Source organism: Manihot esculenta, chromosome 8, assembly GCF_001659605.2.
Source record: "Manihot esculenta cultivar AM560-2 chromosome 8, M.esculenta_v8, whole genome shotgun sequence".
In the NCBI taxonomy this organism is placed as follows: Eukaryota; Viridiplantae; Streptophyta; class Magnoliopsida; order Malpighiales; family Euphorbiaceae; genus Manihot; species Manihot esculenta.
The window spans coordinates 23,522,190-23,542,702 of NC_035168.2; the positions used below are offsets into that span (position 1 = coordinate 23,522,190).

General features: G+C 35.7%; 3 protein-coding genes across 9 annotated transcripts; 1 reads left to right on the plus strand and 2 right to left on the minus strand.

Moving 5' to 3' along the window:
- Positions 1–975: 975 nt before the first annotated feature.
- LOC110620529 (ABC transporter I family member 20) lies at positions 976–9,455 on the minus strand. 2 transcript variants are annotated; one of them, XM_021764305.2, is made up of 7 exons: positions 9,287–9,455; positions 9,055–9,188; positions 2,595–2,714; positions 2,090–2,185; positions 1,776–1,928; positions 1,621–1,698; positions 976–1,489 (listed from the first exon to the last, which is right to left on the minus strand). In XM_021764305.2, the coding sequence occupies exons 1-7, from the start codon at positions 9,453–9,455 to the stop codon at positions 1,250–1,252; spliced, it is 990 nt and encodes a 329-aa protein (XP_021619997.1). In that variant the 3' UTR covers positions 976–1,249. The 2 variants fall into 2 exon arrangements, with proteins under 2 accessions (XP_021619997.1, XP_043814631.1); XM_043958696.1 differs by having other exon boundaries at positions 9,007–9,188.
- LOC110620530 (trafficking protein particle complex subunit 4) lies at positions 9,192–12,167 on the plus strand. Of its 5 annotated transcripts, none has more exons than XM_021764307.1 (5): positions 9,192–9,483; positions 9,567–9,641; positions 9,710–9,791; positions 10,759–10,927; positions 11,740–12,167. In XM_021764307.1, exons 3-5 carry the CDS (start codon positions 9,732–9,734, stop codon positions 11,934–11,936), a joined length of 426 nt encoding a protein of 141 aa, XP_021619999.1. In that variant the 5' UTR covers positions 9,192–9,483; positions 9,567–9,641; positions 9,710–9,731; the 3' UTR covers positions 11,937–12,167. The 5 variants fall into 5 exon arrangements, with proteins under 5 accessions (XP_021619999.1, XP_021620000.1, XP_021620004.1 ...); XM_021764308.1 differs by having other exon boundaries at positions 9,567–9,631; XM_021764310.2 differs by having other exon boundaries at positions 9,376–9,483; positions 9,567–9,598.
- Positions 12,168–12,443: 276 nt separating this feature from the next.
- On the minus strand, positions 12,444–16,034 carry LOC110620528 (receptor-like cytoplasmic kinase 176). 2 transcript variants are annotated; one of them, XM_021764303.2, is made up of 6 exons: positions 15,842–16,034; positions 14,865–15,184; positions 14,125–14,260; positions 13,853–13,989; positions 13,596–13,719; positions 12,444–13,082 (listed from the first exon to the last, which is right to left on the minus strand). In XM_021764303.2, exons 1-6 carry the CDS (start codon positions 15,888–15,890, stop codon positions 12,712–12,714), a joined length of 1,137 nt encoding a protein of 378 aa, XP_021619995.1. In that variant the 5' UTR covers positions 15,891–16,034; the 3' UTR covers positions 12,444–12,711. The 2 variants fall into 2 exon arrangements, with proteins under 2 accessions (XP_021619995.1, XP_043814630.1); XM_043958695.1 differs by having other exon boundaries at positions 14,865–15,181; positions 15,842–16,033.
- Positions 16,035–20,513: the final 4,479 nt, after the last annotated feature.

The following is a 20,513-nucleotide window of genomic DNA, read 5'->3' on the forward strand; positions in this document are numbered from 1 at the left end:
AAAATAGAAAAATTAAATCCAACTAAATTTAAAAAAAAATCTAGAAAAGACTTATAATATTTTATTTTTGAAGATTTTAATTTTATAAAAAAAATAAAACGCGAACTATTTGTTGAAACTAAATTATTAAATTTATTTATTTATAATGGAACCTTCAAATTCTTTTTAAAAAATCAATTTAAGCATTGTTTTTCTTAAAAAAGAAAATAGTCATTAGCATTTCAAAATTCCTTGCATCAAGCATTTGTACGTTGTTACAAAATACTAAACTATAATATGAGAATCCTTTTTTGTGTTATTATTTTTTCCGTTTTCATATAGGCAGATTGAGAGTAAGCAATTCTTCTATAATATAAGTGCTTGAAGCCCAAATACAAACTTCTTCACTTCAGTTTAAAATACTATGTATCTCTCTGAGATCTTCCATTTTATAAAATGTAATTTACAGCATAGTTCTTAAAATTTAATAAAATTTATAATTTAATCTTTTGTTATTTTAATAATATTAAATTATTATAAATATAAAAACTATAAGACTAATTATTACATATAAATTAAATTAAAAAGACTATTTTATTAATAAAATAAAAGTTAAATTGTTTTTAATTCAAATACTATAGTTGTGGATTTTATTAATTATCACCTCTTATACATTACCCTTAAAAGGGTGCATTTTGAAGCATATACATTAACCATCTATGCTTCAAAACATGCTCACTTTCTGAAATTTGAAATGGTATTTAACAAATGAAGAATTTTTAATTCAATTTTTATGAATTACCGAAAGTCTAATATTTTTAAAATTCAATTCTTCTAAGTCCTTTTTTTTTTTTTTTTAATTTTAGCAAAATTCAATTCATTTAATAAAGTTGCAACATAATCACATGCCTGCAAACTATAGGATAAGCAGAGTTGTCCCACATTGATAACCGGGGAGACTCCAAAGACCACCAATACAAAACCTTCAGTTACAGCTTTGAGCAACCAGCAAATGGAGACAACTTTATTGATCACAGTAAGATTGTGGATGGTTGGGCCACATGATAAATCATATTTCCATTGTCTACTAAATGAATACAATGATACAGGCTACTGTATTGATTCTTTTTAATTTTCTTTTTCTTTTAAATGTTTGCTGTAGAAAAACTTGTGAAGTAACCTGCCACTTGCCATTTGTTCTTCAAGATATGCAAATCAATAGCTGATCATATGTAAGAAATGGGTACCTTCCGTGCTAAAAGTATTTTGCCTACTGTCTCAAAACTCTATTCGAGCTTAAGAAGAAGTTCTCTTCACCTGCAATGGTTGAGTGAAGTCTACCAGCAGCCCAACCATTGTTCATAACACGAACAGCAGCACCGGCCGGATCACCAGTAACTCGACTTCCTTCCACTTGTTTTTCAAATTCTGGAACCCCACTTTGCTTTCTTTCTTTTCTTCTCTTCCTCTCCTCATCTTTTTCTTTCCTCAGCCAGCTCTCCACTGTCCTCTACAAGTCCATGTCATCAGAGCATTGACCATGAAAAAAGAACGAAAAAAGAGTGATAAAACAAATATTGCATAATGTTAGAACAATCAACATGAAGTGCCAAAATTCAAGAATTAGACATTACAACTAACCATAAGTGATAAATTACTGATCTCCTTGACTTTTGCCATTGGCATTGCTAACTGTAACTTCCCATTAGCCACATACACCTGGACAAAAAGAATTGACTTGAGGACACGTATTATACAGGTGTATTGAAGAGCCAATCAATGGTAATAAGACGTACAATATGTGTTGGCCAATCCTCTAAGCCATCAAATATATGAGTTGCATAAATTATCGTGGCACCTCTTTCTTCACATTCCTTTCTTAGGAACTTCAGAAGGTCAGCCCTTGCCAGCACATCAAGGTCAACTGTTATCTCATCAAGAAGAAGAACCTAGATAAACGGCAAGGTAGATGAGACATATAACAGGGACACGAGGAAAAGGGATCCTCAGCAGGACTAAAAGCTCCTTAGGTTTCTAAACAAGAAGGTAAAATATGCAGCTAAATAACTTCTTAGTTCTTATAAAGGTTGAGAAGTGCTAAAGGAGGTACCTTAAATGGCCTAAGCAGACCCATGCAAATTTGCACTCGTCTTCTTTGACCATCAGAAACCTTGTGCATCCTCCATGACAGATCAATATCTAATACCTATAATATACCAACAAAGCAAGTTATCTTCTTATTGTGACATTCGCAACCAAATAAAAATACCATAATATTCTCCACAATTGTGTGAATAAAGTATAAAGGAACTACTCAATTAACTTCATCTATCATCTTAAAGGATAAACAATTGATCAAATTATTTTCTTAATAACTTGAAGCATTATTATTATCCAAATTGAGATAAGAGATTCCTCATGTTAATTGATGAGCCATGAGAGATTTTAATTTGGTGCAAATATATATGCTTTCCCAAAAAAATGCAAGGTAACTAGAAACTAGGATTTGCAAATCAAAGATAAAGAAAACTTGAAACCATTTTACTGATGGGCCCGGGAGGGCAGTTGAGCACTACCTAGATTTAGGCAGAACCAAACATTTATTGAAATATTACCTTGATCAGTTCAGCTCTTCTCTGAGGATCAATTCCTGCTACACCAAATATCATTTTTTCTGCAGAAACATCCATTTGTATGGGAACCTCAAACCCAGCAAAAGCAACATCTCGCCTCCACTACAAAAGAGAAACTTGCATATTATAGACCACTAGGGAGGGGGGGACTTGGGAGGGTAATGGAACCCATTCCCATAAAATTTTTCCATTTCTTTAATGCTAAGTGATTTGATTCCAGTTTTACAGTTTTGACCCCAAAATTTTAAACTCTTTATTTTAATGTAGACAAGTAGAGAAATATATTATTTTCCGTTTTACATATTGCAAATGTATTTCTAAATTTATTTACAATACCTGAATAATTGAACTTTCAACTCTATCCCTTCATCTTCTATTTATTAAAAGCATTATTTCAGAGCTACATATATTACTATTACCACTACTATTAATTTTTTTCCAGTTGTAATAAAACAATATAGAAATGATATAACAAAAATAAATTTCATTATTTGTTACGCACAGATCAATAACATTAAAACATATATTTTTATAATTTCTCTTCAATATTCATTACTTCTTAATTATTTCAAATAATTTTGCTGAATAATTTAATTATTATGACATAATGGATTTTTCATATTATATCGAAAATTTTTAGTGTAAACATACCATTATTACATATTGATGTGAAGTAATGGCTATTTTCTTATTACTATGTTAACACTTCTATTCATTGAATTTTACATTTTTTGTTTATTTATTTATTTACATATTATGTTACTTTGTCCTTCATAATATTATATTCTCTTTTACAAACTTAGGATTTTTTTTTTCCATTGTTCTAAAAAATGGTTATTTGGTGTGTGTGCAAGTTATCTCACAACAAAAATCTTTGATATAGGGTGAATTACAATTTAGCCTTTAGATGTTATTAACTAGTTAGTCTTTGTATTTTGAAACTTATATTAATTAGTCCTTGAAATTTAATTCTGACAGTTACTAAATCCTTCTGTCCAAAAAATCCACTATTTGCAATTAGTGCTCAATGAAAATTATTTTTTAGTTCATAAATATTGTCATTATTCACAAGTCAATTGTTATCGATGCATTCATTGGCAAACAGTACCAGAGACGTGGAATGTAGCAACCAACAGAACATGCTCCCTCCAACGAGCTCTTCCATTAGTCACCATAGTTCTACACGTAGAGGTAGAAATAAAGACAAAGACAAAGCTGCTACAGAGGGTGGTTCTATAATTAATCGTCCTATCACTTGATCCTTAGCTCGAGAGCTTAATAAATTGGTATGTATCAGAGCTTGCTGATATGGGCGACCCAACCCAAGAGAACCACAACTTACTCTACAGGAAACTCAAGCCTTGGCGGAAGCAGAAGTAGCCCAAGCTGAATCGTGGATGGGGGCCCGAATCTTGCAAACAGAGTCCAAGATGGATTCCCAATTTCAGTTGTTACCCTGACAATTACAGGAACTCCTTGAATTCACTAACAGGCGAAGCAGAAAGGAAACAGAAGGGACTTCAAGCAGTAATACTGGCTTAGTCCTGGAAACAAGTTAGAAGAAAGAATAGAGACGCGACCAGGAATGGGAGTGGTACCCAGGTACACTAAGCTGGATTTTCCAACCTTTAATACCACCGAAGATCCTTTAATATGGATGTACAAATGTGAGCAGTTCTTTTCCAACCAAATGACTTCAGAAGAAGATAAATTCGTCTTGCAGCCTTACACCTGCTGAGACAAGCACAACAGTGGTTCTATAAACTTGAACCAGAAGAACCAAGACTCACTTGGAAGGCCTTCAAAGACTATTGCAATTTAAGATTTGGACCCCACTTCGAAGCAACTCTTGGGAGAGCTAGTCAACTTGAAACAAACTGGGTCAGTAGAGGAGTATCGACACAAATTCCAAAATCTCCTTGCTCGTGCCTCAACGGTAAGAGGGGGCCAGCAGACTAACAGATCCCATCAGATTGTATGTGGAGATGCAGAATCTGTCCAACCTTGTCCAAGCAATGAGCTTAGCAAGAGCCTTTGAGCGGAAACAACAGCTAGTCTGACTTGGAGGAGTAAGACGGGGATCGTGGTCAAATTCAATAGGACATCTCAAGCCAGTGGTGATCACAATTCCGAAGGGATGCCTGGGAACAAATGACCAATGAATTCAAAATTCCAATAGTGGCAGTGTGAATTCTCTCTTCATTAAGAAGCTAAGTTGAGTTGAGATGGCAGAAAGAAGAGCCAAAGGATTATGTTACAACTGTGATGAGCAATAATCCTTCGGGCACCAATGTAAAAAGCTATTTTGGTTTGAGGTGGAAGATCAAAGAAAATTTTTTGAGGAGCAACACCCACAAAACTTTGGAGAACCAACCATATCACTCCATGCAATTATAAGGATGCCAAATTCCCAAACAATGCAAACTAGTGGCAGAAATCAATGATTGTCCCATCTTAGTGCTAATTGATTCAGGTAACATGCATACATTTATAAACAAAAAGGCAGCCCAACATTTTCAGCTCCCTGTTACACCACAACACAATCTTCAAGTGAAAGTAGCAAATGGGCAGAAAGTTCCATGCGCAGGCTACTACAACTAGAAAATGCAAATTGACAAAGAAACCTCCTCAGTTGAGTTTTTTGTTTTTTCAATGGATGGATTACACGAAGTACTTGGAGTTAATTGGCTCAAGATGCTAGGGCCTATTCTATGGAACTTCAAGACCTTAACAATGCACTTCAAGAGGGAGGGCAAAATCATCACTTTGCATGGCATACAACTTGAGATATTGCCCCAGTTACACACGATACAAGCCACTCCCACTCCCACTCCCACTCTCACAGAAACATTAGAAAAGTTGTTGCTGGAATTCTCAGATTTATTCAACGAACCCACCGAGCTGCCACCTATTAGATCTTGTGACCACAAAATTTTCCTGCTACCCAGAACTGCTCCCATAGTGGTTCAACCATATTGATACCCCCACTTACAAAAGAATGAAATTGAGAGGCAATGTAAAAACATGATGCTTTAGGGAATCATTTGGCCCAGCAAAATTCCCGATGTTTTTCACACTTCATTGCTTAAATTGCATAAGGGCATGATGCCAAGCACTATGCCTAGTCTACCCCCACTAGCTGATGGCCATGTGGTACCCGTACCTGCTAAAATACTAAGTGCTCGATTGAATAGAGGAATTTGAGAAATATTGGTTTCTTGGCAAGGCCATGATAAAGTTGATGCAACATGGGAGACAATAAATCAGTTTTGGTATGCTTACCCACACATAGAGTTTGAGGATAAGCTCATTTTTCAGGGAGGGAGTGATGTTATCAATGCATTCATTGACAAACAGTACCAAAGACATGGAGAGCAGCAACCAAACAGAACATGGGTCTCTTTGGAGATAGTGCTAAAGCAGAAGGGTAAACTTGCGACAGGCTTTCAATCATTATCAAATTAGGATTCCTTATAATTATTTTCAAATTAGGATCTACTACAGAGGGTGGTTCTATAATTAATCGTCCTATCACTTGATCCTTAACTCGAGAGCTTAACATCAATTTTGTACTTTTAAGTTCCATTAGAAAGCCCAATGGATCTAATGATCAGGAAAGGGTTCATAGATTAATAGTGGAATTGAAGCATTAGATTGAAACAACTTCATTTTGATGGATCGATAACATCACATGATATATGAAAAGAGGAAACAAGGAGAGAGATTGAAGCAGCAACGGGAGAGAGAGAGAGATAGAAAGAGAGAGAGAGAGAAAAAGAAATGAAAGGAGAAATAAAAGAGGAAGATGGAGAAAGACTACATTGTTAATCTATGACTAAAAGAATTAGAGAGAGACTATCTAGCTGATGAAATCAAAACTTTATAGATTAACTAATGTAATTTCCAAGATAAGTGGTACTAATGACTAATTCATGAATAATAGCACAATTAATGACTAAACAATACCTATTAGTTGACAAAATCAAATCTCAATGACTAATGTAATATAGGGAAAATTACTTTTTACTCCCTTAGATATAGCATAGTTAATAAATTTATCCCTCTATTTTCAAAGGTGAACACTTCAATTCCTGACAAATAATTCCATCTAAATAAATGCCCTTCCATCTCAATTAGCTGTTTGAGACCCATAAATTGTCAAAATTGCCCCCATTTAAAATGATCACAACTACAACCTAGTCCCTCTTCTCACTCAAAACCTAACCCATCTTCTCTCTTAATCCTGCCCAGCCGCCTAGTGGATGGCAAGGTTGAATTAGCTACCATTGTACTTCCCCACTTTGTGCCATACCCCCCATGTGGCGCCTAGCACCATCTGCCTTCCTACAACTCATCCTATGCCTTGGCTCAACTAATCATGCCAAAGACTCTGCTCTTGCTGCTGACCTGGGCTCCAGCTTGTTCACGTGGACATGTCGCAGGCTGAATAAGTCATGGATGCAATGACGGCTCAATTCCTTGGCTTGTTGCATGGTAAGCATTTGCTCTCCTGCCACTCTCTTTCTGCTTCAGGATGGCTAGGCTTGGTGCAGCTGCTATGTAGAGGAAAGAGGAGATGCAGAGGGCCGGTCCTAGGGCTCATCGGTAGATCTGCATTAGCAAGGCCTTTGGCTGCTAGGAGCTTGTTTTTCATAACAAGTGTTCTAGATTTTGATGTTTAGGAGGTATAAGTTTTAACAGTTCAGAATTTGGTGTTATCATTAGTTTGAATCTATGAGAAATTATCTTCCAAGAATGTTATATTAGATATGCTTTTGGGCTAGTGAAGTATTTGGCCAAGAAAATAAAAGAGAGGTGATTTGAAAAAGCTGGATGGAGATTCTGCATAAGTTGAGAACGTCGATAATGTGCTGCTGGATAGTAATAGAACCACTTAAACTCAATAATTTTCTACCATTTTGTTATTTATTTATTTATTATAACCATTTTATATATATTCAACTGCCAATGGATAGCTGAGATGTTTGCTTTGTGTTCATGTTGAAGATATTTGTTGAGAATGGTGAAGAAACCTGACAGTGGGAGAGAGATTTGTGGGAAATAATGGTGTGAAGTTGAATGCAAAATAATGGGGTAACAAGATTTTAGGATTTAAAATTTAGGGGTTTAACAAATTTAATAAGGGTATTTTAGAGAAAAATATCACCTCTTACTTTTTGACTACACCTGACCCATTGGCCTATCAGAAATAATGGATGGAGGAGCATCCATTTGGGATGGAAGTATACGTTAGGGACAGATCCATTAATTATGCTACACCTAAATAATTAAAAAGTAATTTTTCCTATAATATAAATTCCAAATCAGGGAGATTGACTAGTAAATAATGTCAATTATTGACATAAACAAATTGTAATCACCCAGTTACATGAATTTATTTGAGCCATGCAAATAGTTAAATAAACAATTCAATAAAAATGGGAATGAACCACATAAGTTGAACTCTTAAAAACTCTTCCGCCTCTAGTGTTTGCTAGTTTACTAGGCTTTTACCTATTAAATTGGTCTTAAAACTGTTGTTCTCCATATTGAATAAGATGAAGTAAAGTAGAAATTTGGCAAACAACAAAAAAGGTATATTAAGTCCTTATATTGCAGAAAATAATGAAAAAACCCCTAGTCTAAGGAAAAAAGATATGGCTAAAGTATTAATAATGATAACAACTCAACAATAAAAGTGTTCATAATAGTAAATTCTAGATGCATAGTAATAATCATATATCTTTTACTTCCAAGTAATGATACCTTAAAAATAAAAGCATTGGTGATGGTAAAATTTAGATGTAAAATAATAATTATATTTTACTTTCTATTTGCTACTAAAGTACGCGACAAAATCAAAAACCAGAAAAGTTTGATGGCTCAAAATATATTTACGCCTCTGTACTGATTAACATTAACTCATTAACTCTTAACTAATTAAAGCTCAATTTTATCTCTCCAATTATTGCGAGAGATTCAATTAGTTCATTTAAATATTTTATCAAAATTAGTTCTTAAAATCAACTTTTAGTCCAAGGATCAAGAAAATAAAGAAATTAAGCTTCTTAATTCCAGGACTAAAACAAAGCAATCGAAAAGTTTAGTCCAAACAAAAAACATAATAAAATTGAGCTTCTTAATTTTTTACCTTAAAAGTCAATGAATCAAGGAATTTAGCTCAAAACTTTCTAGTTTTTTGCCAAATTGCACTTAAACTAAAACGTACCGGCTAATTTGAACAAAAAGTGGAAAATGTGCTAAAGTGATTTTCAGAACGCGGATGAAGTTGAGAATTTAGCCATTGTTCAAAATAGAAGTATTCAAGAGTTATAATCGCATAACAATGGAAAAAGAATTGCCCGTCAGAGAGAGAGGAAAAAAAAAATCCTACATTTCTAGCTTCACTGTGGAATGAAATTCTGAATAACAGAACACCAACCTCTCCTCCAAGATAACAGAGATCACCAGACGACGTCAAAGCAGTGTCGTGAAAAGCAGACCTCCCCAACACGCGAACCATTTGAGGCTCCACCATGTGCTTCCCTCCCAATATTTTCAGTATTGTCGTTTTCCCTGATCGAATTTCCCAAAAAAAAAAAAAGAAAAAAAACATTCTTACAACCAATATCTTCACTGCTACCCATAAGGAACTCTGAAAAGGTTATACTAACCAGCGCCATTCGATCCAACGAGAAGGCACCGATCACCGGACTTGAGAGTGAGAGAGAAATCATCTATCAGAGGCTTCGACCCAGGCGGTGGGTGCCCGTCGATTCCTGGATATGTGAATCTCAGGCCGTTTATCTCTATTGTTGGTTCTTGATGATCCACGACGCCCATCTTCCTCTCTCTACAAAAGATATGGAGAGTATGTGAATCTGTTTAGCTTCTTCTCTACTAATAGCCTTTCCTCTTACCTAACACTTCTAATAGCACGTGGCATGTTGGCAGAGGAACACGTGGCTCTTTAAGGGGTGTCAATTGTAAGGACCAAATAGGGTTCCACGGGACAAATGGTGCAGATCTGTAGGTAATTTTGCTCCCACTAAGAATCATTGTTAGGGTTTTGAGTTCTGCTACTTCTACCTTTTCAGATTCCGAGAGAAGTGTCTGGAAATGGCAGCCATTTACAGCTTATACATTATCAACAAATCAGGTGGTTTGATCTTCTACAAGGTATCCTCTCTTCAATTTTCGTGGCTTTTTTTTCCCAGCTGAAATTGCTTCTGATTGCGTGATAATTAGTTAGTAATTGCGTAATTGTGGAGCACTATGATTTTTTTTTTTCCAAATTTGAAATGATTTAAGCTGATATTGAGCTTGCAAAGATTAGAAGCTATAGATTTGATTCAGGATTTGGGGAAAAAGATGCTGCTTTAACAATCATATAAAGGGGAATTAACCCTTTATGCTTCGGTTTCTGGGAAATTGCGCATTTCTTTAGGGACCAAGAAAAAAAAGGGCTATAACTAAATTGTTTCCAGAGCTGGCAATGTTTCAACGAAAATTTTGGAATTCTCATGTTTGCAGTCTAATAAACTGGTAACCATTGGTTCAAAATAGTTTTCCCTTTTTCTCAGCAATCATCTCGGGAAGTTTAGGTAAGCTATGATATAATACAGAAATTGATCCTCTGATATTGTACAGGAATTAGGCAACTTAATTACCAGCAAAAAAAGTAAGTGATTAGAGGAGAAAGTATGAGGCAGTGAAGAAAATTTATAAAATGCCTCTTCATTTGACATGTATGCTAGGTTAATGAAAGAAGAAAAGAGGTGGACAAAATTGTATAACTGTGGAAACTGCTAAATAAAATGCCAAACATACTGGTAAATGAACTTGGCTTTCCAAAAAGATGGGAAAGCTAGACTAAGCTCCACTTTGGCACTGGGTGAATTCATACTGCTCCCTTAATGCTGTGGTTTTAATCATTGTTGCCTAATATTAGGAACGGAAGATGGAACTTTTTTTAATGGAAAAACAATTAAGGGCAGTGCAAATTTACCCCATATATTTGAGGCTTTTACATAATTTGACCAAATATTATTAAATTTGATAAGAACTATTGGAGTTCTTGTTATCTGTATTGCTGCCTGTTGGGCTTGTTTGATGATATTTTGTTTATTTTCTTGTGAGTTATTAGGATTATGGATCTGCTGGACGGATGGATACAAATGATAGCTTACGAGTAGCTAGTTTATGGCATTCAATGCATGCCATTTCTCAGCAGCTATCACCAACTGTTGGTTGTTCAGGCATTGAACTCCTTGAAGCAGATACATTTGAACTTTATTGTTTCCAATCCCTTACCGGTATGCAAAATTTTAACTTTTGAAATGCACAGATAATTAAACTGTTGTGTCAGCTCGACAATTTTTTTTTTTGTTGTAACCATTAATGATAGATTTTGATAACCGCATACATTTTCACAATTAGCTTAAAAAGCTTTAATCATGTAAAAGTAGATCATGAAACTTAAGACAATATTAGCAATTCGTTATATCACTAAATGGCCATACAGATAATGACTTGGGAGTTACATTCATGGGTATTGGTTGATGTTATCTGCAAACTGACCGATGAGAAAGGGTAAATTACTGTAACATACACATGCATTCACATTTTTCTGTTTCTCATTGTTTCTTGTGTGGTTTCATTTATGCAGTGAATATTACCTTCCATATGGTCTTCCTATCTTAACTGCTGATCAATGTAGGACATGTAGGTGCATGAATTACCATGGCAGTTTATTTTCTTCTAAAGTTTTTAGAACATTCACGCTTTTTCAAACCTTGAATTCCCATGGAGAGATCTCCAGTCTTCTCTGGAATAATATTGATTTATGGTCCTTGCAAAAACTGCAGGCTCCTTTTAAGGCTTTAGTATGGAAGCCTCTATTTAGTTGGGGGAATAAACAGAACATATCTTTGTTAGTAGGGTAACTCATATTGTCTAGGAGTCTAAATGAGTCAAAACTTTATAATAGTAAATTTAATTTTAAAAGAGAAAATAAACTAATATCATTAGTAGGTGTACCCAACTTGGGAAAAAAAATCAAATTATTCTGAATCCTATTATGCTACGTATTGTTATAAATTGATTTGTTTCATTTTATCCCCTTCAGGGACAAAGTTCTTTGTGGTCTGTGAACCTGGGACACCACACGTGGAGGGTCTCTTGACAGTCATATATGAATTGTACACAGATTATGTTTTAAAGAACCCCTTCTATGAAATGGAAATGCCCATACGATGCGAACTCTTTGACATCAACCTAACACAGGTGATACAAAAGGATCGTGTTGCTTTGCTAGGGCGATAAATCACATGAATTTTGTCCCAAAACTTGTTGTTTTGTTTTCTTCATTTGTGTATTTACCATGGTTGAAGAATCGAATTCTGAAATACATTTGGTTAAGCTATGCTCGCATACTTAAGATGTATGGAAGTACTTAACTGTTTAGCTCCACATAGAATTTGAATCATACAGTGCCTGTGGAACAGTGAAAAATCTCCACATAGAATAGATTGACTAGATTGATACTTGCTCTCATCTCATTTGAATCATATAATGTGTCATTATTGAGGTTGGATAGGCTACCAAGAGTTCTTCACCGTGCCTGTGGAACAGTGAAAAATCTCCTTAATGTTTCTTTAGTGAAATTCCGATTTTCAATTTTTTTTTTCAAAAAGGTATGTATGTCTATGAACGTTTCCTAATAAGCTATATCACTGAAAACGTTCACTCTTCTGGTCGAGAGGGAGAAGGATTATACATCCCTCGCTGCAAGCCTGTCCAATTCCAGAAGGCATGCCAAAATAAGCTCAATTTCACCTGCATAAAAACTTTGCTTTTCTTAGACTGTATCAAGTACAAAATATTGCAGTAATCCAGATAATAACTGTGCTCCATCATTCTGTGGCAAAAATGAATGCATAAATAATACACACATGCAAATCACTTGATCAGAAACAGTACACTACTCTTAACTGCCACATGCCTAAACTCCTGAAGATGTTTCACATCTATGGGCTCCGTTATATTAACATCAGAATATCCTACTCCTGCTCGTGCATGAAGCAGGGACTGCAGAAGCTCATGGGCATGCAAGCTGTCCACCATTGTTGCCCCCTTGAGTAATTGGATTGTTCTCTTCTATATTTGATTCTTGAAGCTGCTCTAATGCCTTTACCACCTCATCCATGTTTGGTCTGAACTTTGGTTGTGCATCTAAGCATTGATGCACAAGGTTAGCCAACTTTCGAGCTCGACTGAGCGAGTACTGGCCCTCCAAACGCACATCAAATACACGGAAAACTTTGCGTTTGTTTGTCAAGTAAGGTTTTGCCCAATCAACCAGATTTTGTTGTCCCGATGGCCGATTCCGGTCCATAACTCGTTGGCCAGATAACAATTCTAGAAGTACAACTCCAAAGCTGTATACATCACACTTTGTACTCAAATGGCCTGCTCAATGTCAAAAATCCAATCAATGATCACGACTCAAAATACACTGCTGTTGTATTTTTTGCATCATAAATTACAAGTAGACAAAGTGAAGTCAGATTGTCAAAACCCAACAAATAGCATTAACAGCATTCAAGCTAATCCTAAGCAAAGCTTTTGAACTATACTAATAGCATTAAGAGAATGTTTAACAAAAGAAACATTGTTAAAATAGAGTTTCCCTGAATACATTTGAATGGAAGTACCTCATCCACAATATATCTCTATAGGTAGGACACACTTTCTCTCTCCCTCTCTTATGTTAAAATGCACGTGCACAGACACACATATAATGTCCTAGGATTAAGAATCTGCTTAAGACTTCTGTTTGGTCAAATGAAGCAAAAACTATACGCTTCAATCAAGATTCTGGAGTCCACAGAGAAAATGATAGAAGTACATTGAATCAGAAAACTGAAACTTAATAGATTCAATTAGTCAAGAGTCACAAGAAACCACATTAAAAAATAGTACCTGTGGCTACATACTCTGGTGCAGCATATCCATAAGTTCCCATGACTCTTGTAGATACATGACTCTCATCCCCAGTTGGTCCATCCCTGGCTAAACCAAAATCAGAAAGCTTTGCATTGTGGTTCTGCAAATGTAGATCAAACATTAGAAGGGTACCTCAACAAATTCAGATGCACTCAACTAAGTCTTAATCCCAAATGCAGATATTTAAGAAAAAAAAAATGAAGTGATCAAGCAATGTTACATAAATTACCTACCGAATCAAGCAGTATATTTGAACTCTTAAAATTCCGATGTATGACTTTTATTTCAGCACTATGAAGAACTGCAAGCCCCCTTGCAGCACCAAGAGCCACTTTTATGCGAATATTCCACGAAAGTGGCTCAGATACTCCTGTTTCAGGTTTCGCTTAATGTTTCAGATAAAATATATTAACTTAGGAACAGAGTGTGGGATTGTGCTACACTCTTCATGAAGGCAACAAGTTGAAAGTAACAGCTAATAATATAAATAACATCAGGAACTCACTCCTAAAGAGATGATTATCTAAACTGCCACGGGGCATGAACTCGTAAACCAAAAGTCGATGATCACCCTCAAAGCAATAACCGATCAACTTAATAAGATTCGGATGCTGCAATTGCCCAAGATAGTTGATCTCTGCCTGTATGTCCAAAGGAACACAATAGATTAACCGTTTAGTTCATGACAATCTTTCAAACTCTCTGGTTATGAACCTTTCATCTGTCATGATTTATTTTATAAAAAAAGAATTCAAATGAGTTTTTACAAAATCATGCAAGAATTCAATTTTTTTAAAATAATTTTTTTAAGTTAGAAAATTGAAAATTGAAAATTTTTTTTATTTCACATAAATGAATGATTAGGAAAAAGTTAATTGAATTAAATACTTGTAAAATTTTTGATCAGATATAGAAAAAAAAATAACTAGAATATTATGTTTTTAAAATCAAATGAGACTAATACTAAATCTCTATTTACAAGTTAAAGTTTTTCTACCAAGTATTTATTCCATACATAAATATCAAACATTATACTAATTTAGATGCAATAAAAATACGGATGATAACTATCATTGTATTCTCAAGTTCTCTCTTATTAGGAAAGAAGTATGCAACTAAGGATAATAGATAATACTTATTTTCGTAAATAAGCAAAACAGGTATGTATAAAGGCATAAAGAGGCATCACAGAAAAATAAAAAACACTTGTATAATTGATTAAGAAAATGAAATCAGATTGCTGACCAGCCATTCGATGTGACTCTCAAGCCCTTGGTTTAAGCTCTTCACAGCAATCGGTATGCCAGAGCCGGGCTTGGTAGCAGTAAGTGAATGCTCATCAATCCACCCTTTGAAAACTAATTCGGAGCTGCTTTCTTGTAGTGCACCAGGTCGGAAGTTTCTGGTGGCAGCCTTCAGCTCACTGAAGCTAATGTTCTTTAAGTTTACTGCCTGCAAGATCTCACTCACACTTCGAGGAGTTTTGGGTATAGAAGCTGACGAGACCTTGCTACTTGAGCAACTCAAATTCTTTCCATCTCTGCTGATGTTGTTTGAATCTCCTACTTAATAAAAAAATAATACTCAAAGAGTGAATTCTTTAAATGGTTTGCAATAAACATAAAAAAAAAAAAGTTATTAGTTTAAAATTCATTGCCCAATTTCTAACACAAATTGATGCGGAACCCACAAATTCCTCAACATTTAGCCCTTTGGAGGGCCATGAGTATGATATGTAATCTCACAGGGTGGGGCATCCTTATAAATCCAAATTATATTCTAGAGAGAGAAAAAAAAAAGATTTCTTACTCTCAAACTAAACTTACCACAAGCTAAGGCTAATTCCAAAGAGCCCAAATTATGTAAGTTTTATTTTAATCAAGAAAATATTTTTAGTTACTAAATTTTTTAAGAGCTTAAACGTAAGAAAAAAATATGAAAAATAAGTTTGGTGAACAAACAAAAGCCTAAATTTATATTAAAAACTAAAATAAAGCTAAAAATTTACATTGGCGGCCAACAACCTAATATGTATTTGAAAGCTATAGCAATAACTAATGTGCACAATAGCCACTAGCCAACACATAATTAGGAAGAAGATGAAAACCAGTATCTCTAGATAAAAGAAATTGAAGAAGAAAGCAAGAGAAAATTCAATCTGAAACAAAATCAATAACGGCCAATTGTGAAAACACAGAGACACAAACACCTACGAAGCATACCTATATTAGGAGTAGAAGCCTGGATTCCATTGCTACAGCAAAGTCCCATGAAAACAGACGCTTCAACAACTCACTGTTGCAATTACAAAATCAAGACTGAAATCAAACAATGACGATGATCAGGTCTTTGCAGAAAGACGAAGAAGTACTGCAAGGAAAGCAAGAAGGAATCCGCGACATGAAATTATATATGTTCCTATTTTGATTTTGATGGCCGTGTTAGACACTCGTCAACCATGGACGATTGACTTGCTTTCCAATAAGCGACCAATACAAACATTTCTTTTTTAAAAAATGTCACCCAATTATCAAATTCTTTTATTATTCCTTTCATATCATAATTTTTATTTTTTTCACATAATTTAAACATAATAATTATTTTAGTTGAATGATAATTTTTTTTACTATTTTTTATTATCTACTGCTTACCATTTTTACGTATCAATTACAAAAAATAGTAAATATATTAAATTTTAATAAAAATTTAAATAAAAAATTTTATATTACCCTTTAATTAAAATGTCTGTATAAATAGCATCAACATAATTAATGCTCCACTTATTAAAAGGAAATTAAGAAAGAAAATATTTAGTAAAGTATTAGAATTATAAAATGATAATTATTTGCACTCACAATCTAAGTGTATCTGAGTAAATCTGAGAGATCTCAGGTTTTACACTTCAATTTCTAATTCCATTTTAAAAATAAAATAAAATAAAATAAAATAATAATTATTTAAAAATAAAAACAATCTCTTATTAAGACAAGACGATAAATAAAAAAACAAACACAAACGATAATTTAAAAAACAAAGATAAGCGATAATTTTCTAACTATATTAATTTCTGATTTAAAATGATTAAGAGAGTATTTAATGATTAAGAGAGTATTTAATAGCTAATAAGCCTTTATAATAAAATATAACTGATAGTGGCTAAAATGAAACATCTCAGCTGCAATTTAATTTGATTTTTTATTTAAATTATATTACCTTTTACAAATTATTAATTTTAATTTTCAAAATTAAAATTTTACATTAATAAATTACTTAAATTACAGTATATAATACATAAATTAAAAATAATATAAATAATAATTAAATTAGTTATAATATTCATTATTATATCAATATTTATATACAAAATAATTAAATTTTACAATTTTATTTTTAATTAGTATGTATATTTTTATATTTATTTCATTAATATAATAAAGTAATATGTATATGTAATAGTAACCGTTAAATATAATTTATTAAATTCCTAACGTATATATAAGACGGAATAAATTATCAACTTTAGTGTAATGATCCGAAAATCGGACCGCTACCGGCGCTAGGATTCAGGTCGGCTTAAGGCTGTCAGGACCCGTAGCAAACCTGACATGTAACCTGCAAACCTGTTTAATTCCATACATGATCAACAACATATATAAAAAATTAAAACTTTTCTTTTATTCATTCTCTCATGCACCAAACTCAACCTGTGCATGCACTGAAAATAAACATAATCATAAACTTTGGTCCCTCTGTGGGACCTCAACAATGCCCCAATGGGCAAATACAACATGTGTTGAGTTGGTTTACATAAACATCATAAAAGATCTAGGATCATGCATTAAAAGGGATACATTACACATAGGTCAAGCACAACCTCTAATCCTCAATATCATTACATTACATAACTATTCATAACTTTACATTTTTATCATGTCCACATTCTATCTATTACATACAAATGACTTCAATACTCTTGCTGACCTCCTGGTCTACCCTGTACCTGCAAGTCTGGGGAATTTGGGAGAGGGGTGAGCTACTAGAGCCCAGTGAGCAGAATAATAAAACATTTAAAACATATAATAACATGAAATGCATCACATCACAGCTAATCACATCAAGAATGAATTTGTCACCAATAGTCCTCTACATGGTCCAACTTTGCCAGGGGCGTAGAATGGGCCTCACTGGTCTTTCTCTTACATAATCATAATCTAGCATAACATAACATTCCAACTGTGCTAGGGGCGTAGAATGGGCCTCACTGGTCTTTCTCTTACATGGTGCTAGGGGCGTAGAATGGGCCTCACTGGTCTTCCGTACCGTATCATCATCATATCATAACATAGGAGGACTAAAGGATCATTCAACATTCATCCGCATCATCAACATATTATGCAATGCAACATATTCGTGAGTCTAATGCAAACACCCTATTATATCTCATGGCATTCATGATGCGTGAATCATGCTAAAACTGATTTCTTTATTTAAAAGCATAAGAGTTATTCCACTCACCTCTGGCTAGCTCTGACCAGACACTGGAGCAGCTGACTCACTGCTGGGGTCCTCGGTTCCTCGGATCCGAACCTACACAGGTGGACTCAAATGAGGGACCAAACAACTAGAACATAACTCTAAAAAATCCCCCAAAAACCCCCTAGAACATCATGAAATAATCATAGAAAATCATGCAAAAGAGGGCTGGACAGGGCACTTTCGGCGGCACCTTCGGCGGCCGAAAGTCCCTCCAGAGCCGAAACCCAGGCAGGTTCGGCGGCACCTTCGGCGGCCGAAAGTCCCAGACAGAGACGAAAGTCTCTTTTCGGGGGCAACTTCGGCAGCCGAAAGGCCTGCCTCCCAAGCAGGTTCGGCGGCCGAAAGTCCTTCGGCTGCCGAACCTGGTTTCTGCCAAAGGGCAGAAACTTGGTTCCCTTTGCACAAAACCTCTCCTTCTCATTCCAACATGCATATAACTCATTCAAATCATGCAAATATACATACATTGTCTCCTAGGGGCTTCAAACTATCTTAAACCCTAACTACAACACACAACAACAACACATTGTTCAAAAACACAACATAAGCTCATAAACCTAACCATAAGCTAAACATGCATTCTACCCCATAGATCTTCATAAAACTTACTTAAAACATGCATTGAGCTTGAGATCGGCTCTTACCTCTTGAAGATCGAGAGAGAGACGACCTAAACTTGGAGATGGGAGATTTTCAACTTCCTTGGGTCTCCAAGCTCAAAACTTGCTCAAAACTTGAAAATCTTCAAAACAAAGCAAAAACTTGTGAAAATCTTGAAAGATCTGAAGGAAAGGACTCAAGATTGGTGAGGGACGGCGGAGAACTCACCTTGGCCGAAAATGGAGAGAAAAGCTCGCCCGTTTTCGGCTAAGGGACCCTTTTATACTGGCTGGCCAGGCCACGTTCGGGGGCCGAATGTGCCTCCGCATGCATGTCATGTTCGGCCGCCTAACTTGAGGTTCGGCGGCCGAACCTGGACTTCCCTCACTTATGCCTTCGGGGGCCTAAGGCACACCCAAAATGCCTGCATGTTCGGCGGCCGAACTTGAGGTTCGGCGGCCGAACCTGGGTTTTCCTCCAAGGTTGTTTTCATGCAAAAACTCATTTCCATCTTGCTTAAAACCATAAAACACATTAAAACATTTTATGAAAATATGGTTTTACCCTTCTAGAGGTTTTCGACATCCGAGATTCCACCGGACGGTAGAAATTCCGATACCGGAGTCTAGCCGGGTATTACATTCTCCCCCCCTTAAGAACATTCGTCCCCGAATGTTCCTCAACTAGCACATAGCATGGCATACACATATCATACATACCAAGCACATAAAACTTACAAGGAACTAACCTCAGAAAAGATAAGGATATTGCTGGAGCATGGACTCCCGTGTCTCCCAAGTGCATTCTTCCATATTGTGGTGGTTCCAAAGGACTTTCACCATCGGGATTTCCTTGTTTCTTAGCTTTCTGATCTAGGTATCTATGATCCGCACTGGCTGCTCAACATAGGTGAGATCTTCTTGGATCTCCACATCAGGCTCACTAAGAACCTTGCCCGGATCTGACACGAACTTTCTCAACATGGAAACATGGAAAATCGGATGGATTCTTTCCATTGAAGCAGGTAAATCCAGCTTGTACGACACATTCCCAATCTTTTGCAAGACTTCAAAGGGTCCGACGTATCATGGGGCTAGTTTACCTTTCTTCCCAAAGTGAACCACTCCTTTCATTAGAGACACCTTGAGCAATACCAGATCCCCCTCCTGAAACTCTACTTGCCGTCTGCGGATGTCTGCATAACTCTTCTGTCTGCTTGCAGCAGTCTTGATCCTTTCTCTGATTATGGGTACCACCCTGCTGGTGATCTCTACTAACTCAGGCCCTGCCAAGGCCTTCTCTCCAACTTCCTCCCAGCAAACAGGTGACCTGCACTTCCTTCCATACAAAGCTTCATATGGAGCCATCCTGATGCTAGCATGATGGCTGTTATTGTAGGCAAACTCCACCAAAGGTAGATGCTGCCTCCAATAACCGCCAAAGTCCAGCACACACATTCTGAGCATATCCTCGATAGTCTGGATGGTCCTTTCTGACTGTCCATCAGTCTGGGGGTGGAAGGCAGTACTGAAATCCAACCTAGTACCCATGGCATTCTGCAGACTCCGCCAAAATCTGGAGGTGAACTGGGGTCCTCTATCGGACACTATTGAAACAGGAACCCCATGCAGCCTGACGATCTCATCAACATACACCTGCGCCAACTTGTCCACAGAATAGCCACTCCTGACAGGAATGAAGTGAGCAGATTTGGTGAGTCTATCCACAATCACCCATATGGAGTCCAATCTGTTGGAC